This window comes from Zea mays, chromosome 5, assembly GCF_902167145.1.
Source record: "Zea mays cultivar B73 chromosome 5, Zm-B73-REFERENCE-NAM-5.0, whole genome shotgun sequence".
In the NCBI taxonomy this organism is placed as follows: domain Eukaryota; kingdom Viridiplantae; phylum Streptophyta; class Magnoliopsida; order Poales; family Poaceae; genus Zea; species Zea mays.
The window spans coordinates 134126136-134137931 of record NC_050100.1 but is presented as its reverse complement, the minus strand read 5'-3'; the positions used below and the strand labels follow the sequence as shown (position 1 = coordinate 134137931).

At 45.9% G+C, this 11796-nt stretch overlaps 1 protein-coding gene and 1 pseudogene across 1 annotated transcript; both read left to right on the top strand.

Annotated features, from left to right (window-relative positions):
• The first annotated feature begins 601 nt into the window (after positions 1–601).
• LOC103628466 (subtilisin-like protease SBT1.5) lies at positions 602–2294 on the top strand (annotated as a pseudogene).
• A 280-nt stretch (positions 2295–2574) lies between these two features.
• On the top strand, positions 2575–4503 carry LOC100273632 (Tyrosine specific protein phosphatase-like). The gene has a single exon (NM_001148048.2). It carries the CDS (start codon positions 2664–2666, stop codon positions 4329–4331), a length of 1668 nt encoding a protein of 555 aa, NP_001141520.1. The 5' UTR covers positions 2575–2663; the 3' UTR covers positions 4332–4503.
• The last annotated feature ends 7293 nt before the right edge of the window (positions 4504–11796 follow it).

Below are 11796 nucleotides of genomic sequence, written 5' to 3'. Positions count from 1 at the left end.
TGAAGTTTTGAAAATAGCTCTAAATACAACTTAAAACCAGGGATTAATCTTTAGTCCCTCTAACCAAACTAGGCCTAATATCAAATTATATTAGGCTCTGTTTGGTTACATTAGTTTTAAGACTAAATTTTAGTCCAGGAACTAAACTTTAGTCGCTACCCTATTTGGTTTCATGGACTAAATAGATCCTAAACACACTAAATAAAGTACACAAAGATTGAAATGCTCTCTCCTTATTATATGTGTACGGTGCAGATTCTTTATGTAAAGGTAATCGGAGTAAATGATACCATTTAGTTCTTTTTAGGATCCATGTGAGAGACTGTAGACTAAAAGTAATTAAAATCCCAACTCTAGTTATTTTGTTTGGGAAAAAATATTAATCAGACTAAAAACCAAGGACTTTCCATGTAACAAATGGGACCTCAGTAAATTACTCGAACGGTCCAACGAGGAGAAATTTGCCATTATGGAAGGCCGCCGGTGCGGCTTCGACGATTTGGAGGCGTAGGCGAGGGATTCTCTGTTATGGAAAAGCAGGGAATAGCCCACACTCCAAAACGGACAAAACCACTCTATTACCAGTAGTGAACGACGATTAATGCCGTTGATACAGCCGTCGTCCCAGCGCCATGAGTTCTCCGCTGCTTTCCCGTCTAGTATCGTCGTCTCTGCTTCGGCCGGCAACGGTGGTCCCAGCGGGCTCACGGTGACCAATGTGGCGCCCTGGATGGCCATCGTCGAGGCTGGCTCCATGAACCGCGCGTTCCCGGCTAACGTGCGGCTCGACGACGGGCAGGTGCTCGACGGCGTGAGCGTGTATGGGGGACCCGCGCTCGAGTCCGGCAACCTGTACGAACTGGTGTACGCCAGGGCGAGCGGCGGGGTGCCTCGTCCGCGTCCGACGGCTACTCGGCGTCGATGTGCCTGGACGGCTCGCTGGACCCAGCCGCGATGCGCGGCAAGATCGTGGTGTGCGACCGCGACGTGAACTCGCGCGCCGCCAAGGGCGACGTGGTCCGCCACGCGGGGGGCGTCGGGATGGTGCTAGCCAACGGGGCGTTCGACGGCGAGGGCCTTGTCGCCGACTGCCACGTCCTTACCCTACTATACTCAGCTGTACAATTGGACCTGAAATCCTTGTTAGTGGTGGTGCTGGGATGAGTGCACCCAGAGGACTTATCGTCATCATCATCTCTATCTACAGCAAAAATCCCACTCCCTTCGAGCCCCTTGGTAAGGAGGTTGAGCGGTGAACTTTATCGCCATACAATGGCATCTCGTCGGTGCTGTCAGAGCTGACCAAAGGAGGAGGCTTGACATCCACATCCATTGAATCAAGCAAATTATACATTTCGGGTGCATTCTTATGAAATCCTGCTGGGGCCGGTGGCATCAGGCTCGCCACTGCATCTCCTGTGAAGGCTCCTGATTCCATGGATTCAGGCGACCACCTATCGACAATCACACCAAAATTACAACCCAATTCAGCCTTGGTACAACTGATCATGGAGGATTCCTTGTCCTAGGCCTCAGACTTCGCCTTAGGATCCTCATTCCGAGCATTATTCACCGCCCGCTGGAACACAATGTGCGGGAGAATTGCACTCTCATTGCAGCTATCCTGATCTGTCACCTCATGCTTGAACTGCTTCATTTCCTCGTCACACTGCTCCTTCTTCACACGGACATCCTTCGCGCATGCAGTCAAAGCTAGGGCACCAGCGCTCATGTTCCCCAGCGAGCCCACCCCCTCATCAAGCAGCTTCCCTGCCACCGTCGCGAGGAGGTCGAATGCTGACATCTGGGGCGGGTTCTGGGCCTCCTTCCTGACGACATCGATGTGCCTGGACGACTCGCTGGACCCAGCCGCGGTGCGCGGCAAGATCGTGGTGTGCGACCGCGATGTGAACTCGCGCGCCGCCAAGGGCGACGTGGTCCGCCGCGCGGGGGGCGTCGGGATGGTGCTAGCCAATGGGGCGTTCGACGACGAGGGCCTTGTTGCCGACTGCCACGCCCTGCCGGCGACCGCCGTCGGCGCGGCCGCGGGCGATAGGCTCCGCAAGTACATCGCGTCGGCCACCAAGCATAGGCCGGCCACCGGCACCATCCTGTTCGAGGGCACCCACCTCGACGTGCACCCGGCGCCGGTGGTGGCCGCGTTCTCGGCGCGCGGCCCGAACCCGCAATCCTCGGAGATCCTGAAACCGGACCTGATAGCTCCAGGCCTCAACATCCTGGCGGCGTGGCCCAGCGGCGTCGGGCCGGCCGGCATCCCCTCGGACTGTGGGTAGAATTATGAATGAAGAGTTGGTTGGTTCAGTTTGCATATGCATGTCGTACTGGATAAAACTGTAGTGGCAAAAGCTAGAATAGGGAGAAGGGTAACTGATGTAGACGACGTGAATATCACTAGTTTAATCATAGACGTTACCTTGTAATGGCGTGGTCATGTCCATTTTGAAGTGCGAGTTGTCATCTTGTTTTATATAACAGAGAATCCCTTGCCTACGCCTCCAAATCGTCGAAGCCGCACATGAGGACCGTAATGACAAATTTCTCTCCAACGAGAGGCCGCCAACTCAAAATCCGACCGAGTCGTCCGCATCAGTTTTCCTTCCCATTCCCCGTTCCCAACCCACCGTAAACCCTAGCTGCGAGCTATGGCCCGCAAGCGCCAGGCGCCGCCGCCGCCGCCGCCGCCGCCGCCGCCGCAGGAGGAGGAGGATGAGTCATCCTCCGAGGAATCTGGCTCCGAAGAGGAGTCTCCTCGCCTCCCCGAGCTCCGAAGGCCCTCGCAGGCCGCCGCCGCCAACAACGCCGACTCGTCGGACGCGGACTCGGATTCCGACGCCGACGTCCAAGCCTTCCAGATGCGCCAGGTGCCCCGCTTCCCCACCAAGCAGACACACCCAGTCTCTCACCCAGAATCCGGTGCCGAAGAGGAGGAGGGCGAGTTGTCAGAGTCGGAGCACGAGAACCCGGTGCCTGTGGTTCAGAAGAAGGCCGTGGCGGCGGCAGGGATGTCCAAGACAGGGCAGGAGAGGAAGAGGCCCGCCTCGGATCCTGCTCCAAGCGGGAAGGCAAAAAAGACCAAGGCTGAGGCTACCCCTCCTGCTAAGGCGAAGAAGGGAGAGAAGCTGGCGCCTGATGCGACTCCTGCAGGAAAGGCAAAGAAGGGCAAGACCGAGCTAGAGACACTGGCACCTGATGCCACTCCAGCAGGAAAGGCGAAGAAAGGTAAGGTCGAGAAGACAGCTCCTGAGGCCACTCCCTCAGGCAAGGGGAAGAAGGGTGGGGACAAACTGGAGAAGCCAGCAGCGCTCGATCGCTCACCTTCAGACAGCAAGTCTGAAAAGCTTGCACATTTTTCCCGCACATGGGAGAAAGATGATGAGATGAAGATCTTGGAGGCTCTCGCGGCCCATGTCAAGAGTGAGGGCGTGCTGCCGAAGACTGATTTTCTTCTTGCTAGTGTTCGTGACCGCCTTGTCAGGAAGAACTGCAACTACACGGATATATATGAGAAGGTACGAAGGCTAAAGGAGCGCTATGAAAAATTGGTGAGCACGGGCACTGTACCGAGTAAAGAAGATGAGCTCCAGATGTATAATCTCTCTAAAACAATCTGGGGAGAGAAGTCAAAGGAGGCTACTGCTGCCATTACGTCTCAAAAAGGTGGTGCTGTGACAAAGCGTAAGAAGGGGCAGGCTAACAAAGAGAAGATGGATGGAAATGCAAAGAGTGGTGTGGCAAAGGAGGCTGCCCATAGTACTGCCAATCAAAGTGGCGATTCTCATAAAGGAAGTAAGAAGGGGCAAGCCAGGTTGTCAGAGGACGCTACCACCACTGTATCCCCAAGTAAGAGTAAGAAGCAGGAAACTCGTAATGAGGAATTGGACAAAGATGGTGGTAATTTGGCCAAGGGAAAGAAGGGGAAAACAGACAAAGGGAAGATGGACAGAGACACAGATAATCTGACACCAAAGGAAACCATAAATGAAAATCAGAATGGTGACATTCTGATTAGGAGTAAGGAAGGAGAAATTCATGATGATGAAACAGGAGATGCTAATGTGCAAGGTGTGCGCAGAGGTTTTGATAAGCTGCAGAAGTTGTATTCCAACCTTGCTTTTTATGTGGAGGAGATTGAGGCCCATCATCCATGTGGGGAGACTCTGAAGAGAGCATTTGAGTTCATTGCTGATGAGAAGGCAGAAGGTCTGGAATCCAAGATCAAGAAGCAAAGAGTAGCAGAGGCGAAGGCGGAGGTCCGTCAAGGCGACGTAAAGAAGGAGGTTCTTAATTTGCTGCTCAGCTTAGTGGACTAAACCTTTCTGGATTATTGTGGTATAACATTCTACTTGAGTTATTTAGTTTCCTCTTGATGTCTGGTGCATTATTATTGCCCAATTTGTAGAATTCATAGGTTCAAAACTTGGATTTCACATTTGAATCAATTAATCAGTGTTACTAAAACTACGTTTAAACGATGTTTAAACTACGTTTAAACATCAAAACTCTAATTAGAGGTTGAAACCACGTTTTAGCGTTTTGGCGTTCTAAACTGTAAAACGCAGTGTTTTATGCATTTTAGACCATTAGCTACTTTTGGGTCCAGTCTATTAGTTACTTTTGAGGTTCAATCCAGCTCATGGGTGAAGTTTTGGTAAACCACTAACCTCTCTATTTTGGTATTTAACTTCATATTATTGTCTGAAATTATGATGTATTGGTATTTTTCCTGTGTTGTTTAAAACTACGTTTAAATAAAGTTTAAACGTTTAAAAGTCAAAATTTGACCCATGAGCGTTCCAACGTTTTACCGTTTTAATAACCTTGCAATTAATGAAATGTTATATTCATCTCCAGTAAAATTTTACATATATGCAATTAAAATTTAATCTAACTTAGTTTTTTTTTTCAAAAAAAAGGATCTAACTTTGTCACATATCTCTAGAAGCAGCCAGATGAAGCATGCAGATTGTGCAGGAGTTTGATTTCATTTACATTTGTGAAACTGCACTTGTCTAGTGACTATATAGGGGGACAGCCAAATTTGTCACAGATGACACAGTAGGCACAAGATTGATGTAGCGTCTCATGAATTATGCTCTTATTAAAAATTTGAAATATTTAGCTTCACTTTTCAGTCTAATGCATAGTTTTTCGCTATGTTGCATCTAATAAATGTCGTGGTGAGTTTTGTGTTTAGATTTAACCCAGGAATCAGTTTTGGATTTGGTGCTTACTATTAACGAATGATGTTGACTATTAATGCTTTTTCAAATGGCTCTGGCATTGTTTGAAGTATTAACTAGCGTATCTCTAGATGAATTTGTAGTGTAGAATTGATAGTTCTTGTAACTTTGCTTCCATTTACTTACACTGATGTCACTGGCATAAGCATTTGAACATATGTTTCATCTTTTAGGCTTGAATCACAGTATATGATCAGTTTGGTGAGTTCATTACCGATTAGAGATAAATTCCAATGGTTGTTTCATTAAGGTTACTTAGACGAGAAACAATTAATGTTGTTAGCAGTTGATCACTAAGATCTTAGTCTTGCTGAAGGGACTTGAGTCCTCAAATGCAGTGGATGAAAATCTCTGCTCAGAATTGTTGCCCAGACTGGGAACTTATACAATCAAATTTTGAGGTTCAGTGAATAGTTGAGTTTTGAGCCCGTAAGGTGTTTGGTAACAATATTTATCAAAACAATGGTTTTACAATACTATACTCTAGTACTATACTCTAGTACTATACTCTGCAATTGTCTTAACAATATTAGAGTTTTGGTTAGCTCCAAGAATACTAGATATTGTTTGCATACAACATTATAAACTATGATATTTAGGTAGAAGCTAGTCATGTTATAAAAACTTTGGATTGGAGTGGAGTTTCCAATGCTCTAAAAATACCATGGTATGAAGATGAGGTTTTAAAAATGCAGCAAAACCCCTTATGTTATAAATACTATAATATTCCTATAAACCATGGTATTATCATAGAACTATAAAAACATGTTACTTCCAAAAAAATCCCTAAATGATTTATGGACTTAATTTGTTTTTTGAAGTTATTTGTTACATAGAAGATAATAAACACATTAATCTCTTCTCTACTGTAATATCTTCTCTACTATAATCTCTTCTTCTATTGTAAAGCACCAGTTTCGACAGTTGTTCTGCGTCACGCGGGAAGCGCGTAGGTCTATTCTCCTCTTACCAGTGGCCGTTATCCTGAAAACTATCTAAGCCTTTATCAGTGGTCCATTATGTCATAGATAGGTCGTAAAAACCACCAAACCTAATACGACAGGAAGCCACACATAAACACAATGCTCACACATAGTACAATCCTACTAGTTAAAGGATGACAAGCGGCCGAGCGAGCTATAAAAAGGGGACCATGCTCTTTTTTTAACTCATACCTTTCTAGGTAGGGCTCGAAAAAAGCTCGAGCTCGACGAGCTGGCTCGGGCTAGTAGTAGCTTGGCTTGCCTCAAACCGTCTTGACGCTCAGAGCGAGCCTGAGTTGAGCCTATTTTTATGGCTTGTGAAAAGAGCGAGCCAACTCGGCTCGGCCCGCTGCAGCTCGCGAGCTGGCTCGTGGTTTGACCCAACAACAATTTATTACATAAATTCCTAATTAGTAGTACCTCCGTTTACAAATATATGACACATTGACTTTTTTTAGAACTTTGACCACTCGTCTTTTTTAAAATATTTATTCAATAATATAAAATTTGAAGTCCAGCACAAACTAACTTAAGTGATAAAATAAATCAAAAAAATGATAACTCATTATTTTTTGAATATGATGAGTGGTTAATGTTTTTTAAAAAGTTAACGGTGTTATATATTTATGAACAGATAAAGTATATAATATTAGTACCGAGTAGACAATTAATTTATGCTATTTGAGATCACTATACAAAATTAATCTATTTTCTTTATTATATTAGTAATATATTTATTTTACTAGTTTAAAATATGTTATTTAAAATATTTTAAAGATTTTATATTATAATTTAGAGAACAAATTCATATTTATGGCTAGGCTCGTTGGCTCATCGAGCCAGCTCACGAGCCGAGAAGTGTTATTAAAAGACGCTTAAGAGCCTTAGCGTGTTTTAAGCGCTAAATCGCTACTGAGGTGGTAAAGGCTGTAACGTTTCACGAACCGACGTAAAGCGCTCATTTTTAAGCGCTAAAGCACCAGTTTTTAGCGTTAAAACGTCCGGATTGTAAAAGGCCACATTTTGTCGCTTTTCATATTTGCAGCCCAACCCATTTCTCCTAACTTAAAAAGGGATGTCCTTCTCCTTTGGCATGCAACGTCCTTCTCCAGCCGTCATGGACGCGCCCTAGTCGTCATGGACTGTGAGTTTGCCCCGTCCTCCGGCGTCCTTGGGCTTCGCCGCTGCCGGTAAGATCCTTCCTGAGGTCGCCGCCTCCCTCCCCTTCTCCCTGTGTTGCTCCCTACTTGCGACCACGATCGTGCCGCTGCCTCCTTGCGTTGGCCATGCTCGCTTCTTGTCCTGCTCAGGCTTGCGGTGACCACCGCCACCGTCGCCTCCTTGTGCTGCTCGGCGCTCGCCCCAGCCGCTCCGTATCTAGCTATCTGCCCTGCTCAGCGCTCGTGCTCGCCACTCCAGTGCTCTAGCTCGCTGTCCCTTTGCTGCTCATGCTTGCCACTGCCTCCCTTTGCTTCCATTGTCCCTGCTCTCATTCTTCTCCCCTTCCTCGCTGATCTGCTCACAATCTCCATTAATTTTGGTTATGATGATGAAGCAACAAACAATAGTGCTGGCTATGGTGATGAGCAAGACAAAGACAAGAATGATGGTGGTATATATGATTTGGATGATGGTTATTGAGATAGAGGAAGATTGAGTAACGCTTGTGTGCTTGCAGTTGTGGACATTCATTCCACTTTAGTTGCTTTTGTGCTGTGGACATTGCATTCCACTTTAGTTGCTTTTGTGCTATACTTGTGATTGTGGACTATTGCACATTTCATTGCACTTTTTTATGGATGTCACTTGCTAGTTGCTATTTGTGACGGAACCTCCCAAGTCATTAGGCCCACCTACAGTTGTCTTTGTCCAATGGACCTTGGACAACCCTGTAGATGCACATAATCACTCGACAAGTTCGGTATCTATATCATTTTCCTTGTCCAAGAGCGTTTCACCCGTCACACAGATATTATAACACATCGAAGGGACGAATAAGCGGAAGCGAATTACAGTAAATTAATTTACATTCCTCAAAATATAGAAAGAGTGTTATAGTTATTACAAAACCAGATGTATGCGTGCATAAGTATTATTATTACAAACTTGGGAGGCAAAAACCCCTCCCGCATAAAAGTTAATTGCTTTTCAAGCGGGAGGCCATCATCTTTCCGCGACTTCACTGCTGAGGTTCTTCTTTGGGCACCACCTTAGTGCAAAAACAACAAAAGTTTGCTGTTTCCTCACCTACAACAATATGGGTTCGAAAACCCTAAGTATGGAGTGTACTTTCGCAAGTCTTACCCGTCAAAATAAAAGACTCTCAAGGATATGCTGGCTTAAGAGAGTCAAGGTAAGGCTTAATAAAAAATCAAGACTCTGTTTGCAAAAATGCTTACTAATAGTGGATCCTTAAAAATCCAGTTTTATTAGCAAGTTAGGTCATTACCTGTCACTAGAGTTCTTTTTACCCTAGTTCAAGCACTTGGCCTATACTAGCCATCCTTTTATCAACCCTTTTTGTTCACTGGAATGCTACGTGTAAGTCAGTGACCAAGTCTTCATGTCCGAGAAGTAACGGCGATCCGAATCGATTAATACCCAACTGGGGATCTCCAATCACACGACATATGTAGCACTTTACCCTTGCATATGTCAACTCGCCACCGGGTTTCTTAAGACCAGACCGCCAACCGAGAGCACAAATACACCACTGTCCAGCCTCTTGCCACGAAGGGTACACGCTACTCTCGCCATCTCTCCACTCCCATTGCGTGTTGGCCTTTCTGGTATTAGTCTGTCCGAGGCAAAGCTTACCCATGATGAGTCATGTGACCAGTTAAAAGGTTCTCGATCATCAGGCCTACATCGAGACGGTCCTTAATTGACTCAGACGAAGACACTACACCGAGACTCTCTTCTCGTGCAAGTCACCCGCCCAGTCTCAGCTTTATCATTTAAAACCCAAAGTTTGGTACCTGGCAGAGGTACATCTTTTTCGATGTTGAACCCATCATGGCCATGATGGGTCCACCATCAAGTTTTATTTTTGAAAACATCCCATCCACTGTGAAGCATCATCTTTAGTTTTAAAACAAAACATTTGTTTTTCTAAAGCAGGAATAAGCATCAAAAAAACCTTTTAATAAAACAGGTAATCAAGGAATGGTAAGCAGTTCCAATGAAGGAAATGCAACAATTGGTTTAACACCCAACTCCTATCACCTAATGCATCATTTAAGTGATAAAGAATTTAAAACAGCAAGGAGGTGGCAAATGCACCGGGGCTTGCCTTGTGTTGTAGGAGAGTCGGGCTCTGTCCCACAGATGTCAAAGTAAAAACAGTTCCCGGCAGGTGGATTTTCTTTTGATGGAGCAGTCTCCTCTTCTTCAGCAGTTATTTCTTCCTCGTTCTCTATACATAACCATATATAACCATGAATGCTCATGTAATGCTTATGAAAATGCAATAATAGAAAAGATACACCAAGTTGTATCTTGAATACAACTTTCCTTTACGGTGCACCAGGGAAACTAGGGTTTTCGGAGTCAATACTTTACTTTCATAAGGCAGATACTACCTAGAAAACTAGGGTTTTGGGTTTGGGGATCAAACACTATCCAAATCATGTCAAACTTCAACCAAGGTTTCTAAGTACCATATTAGACTTATCTAAAAAGTCTTGTGATTTTTGGAGTCACCAAGTATTTTCTAAAATTCCAAAAGTATAGGTTTAAGCTCTTTTAAGTACTGAATAATTCCTTGTTTGGACTAAAAATCCTAGAACTATTTTTATTAAATACTACAAAAATTTAGGAGTCCAACAAAATTGGCCCCATATTTTTAGCATTTTTCTATAATTTTATACGAATTCCCTAAGCTTGGCAGAAAAAGAAAAGGAAAAAGGGTGAACAGTGGTAGGCTGAAACTGGCCCGAATCGGCCCATGAACGAGGAAACGTGCCCGCACGCGCGCCCGCGTTGCTAGATTTGCACAGGGGACCCTGGTGATTTGAAAAACCCGTAAAGAGTCCTCAGCACTATTCACGCGTGTCTCTGACATTTACACTAAGGTCCTCTGTTTTCTGTTTCTTCTCCAAAACGAACCCTGGCAACGACGCGCTCGCCGCCGACCATCTTGTTGCTCAGACCGGCCATGATCGACATCGGCTGGCTAAATTAACTAATGGGTTAGCATTATCGACCCGAGGCGAACCTAGAACAAGCCTCAATTGAACTAATCCCGCCCTGGATTCACTTGACCACGGTGACGGCAAACACCGCATACAAATCAAGGTGTTCTGGTCGATTGAGTGTGGTCAAGCACAATGGGTTGAGCTGATGAGTATCACAAGCATGTGTGGGTGCTAAAACATGACCAAGGAGAGCGAGGGCGGACCTGGAGATGGCTGGCCACGACGCGACGTCTCACGGTGGCACGGACAACAGATTTGGGGGAAGAACAAAATTCTCCGGCTATGGTGGCTAATCGAGGGCAGGGGTGGATGCTCTGGCTTCGTGACAACCTTGCGGAGCTAGCAGCACCATCAATTTATAGAGGCTGAGGGCGGTTGTCGGTGTTTTGGGTCCGACCGCACACCTGGGGTTACCCCTCAAGGTGTTTTTAGGAGTAGGACGGTGTCAACGACTGTAGCAAAATGGTTCGCGCCGATTGCACGAGGGACAGTGGACAAGATTTGCAGGTTCGGGCCGCTTAGAGATGCGTAACACCCTACGTCCCGATGAGTATTTGAGTGTAGTTACAAGAGGGCTCTCTGGATCGGAGGCACAGAGAGTTTACGTGGGTGGCTAAGTAAAGTAGGGTCGATCGATCTGAAGGGGTGCCCCCTAAGCCTTATATACTCGACCGTGGGGCAGTACATGTGATATGATAACAACAAGTAGCTAAAAGATAGTGAACCTCTTGAGTTTATCCCTACGTAACCTTCGCCGACTTATCCTCGCATGGCTCCGTTGCATGGGGGCTTCAGCGCGGGAAAGTCGGGTCTCTGTTGCGATTCATTCGTTCGACGTTGTGGGCCGTCCGGGTTTGCACCAGTCCAGTCTCACGTCTTCTCTTCTTTGTTGGTTGCCTTTCCCTAGGCCCACGAAAGAATGACCTTACGAATTATTGGGCCCTTGGGCCTTTCGTGAGGCCTTTTACTTCTTTAGTGGACCCAGGGGATATCTATCCCCCACAAGCCCCCGATCTTTGGGTTGATTTAGAGGTAATCAACTCAAAGACCCAAGGTCCAAAAAATGACTCCCTGCTGTCTTCTCTTGCTCTGATCACTCGTTCGACCAAAGTTTAGTTTTGTGCTTGTGCCTTAGAGGTCGGCATTTTGGATTGTAAGATTCTGGACTTCATTGGGTGCACCGGAGGTGCACCCAATGGGTGTAGCCCCCGACCTTCAAATGGATTTTTTAAGGATAATCCATTCGAAGGTCTTCCTTTTGCTTGAAAAAATTGGCATGAAGCTATTCGCATTATGCTTTGGAGGTCAGCATTATGTCATCAAAATTTTGCTGCAGAGGTCGGCATATATTTTGTC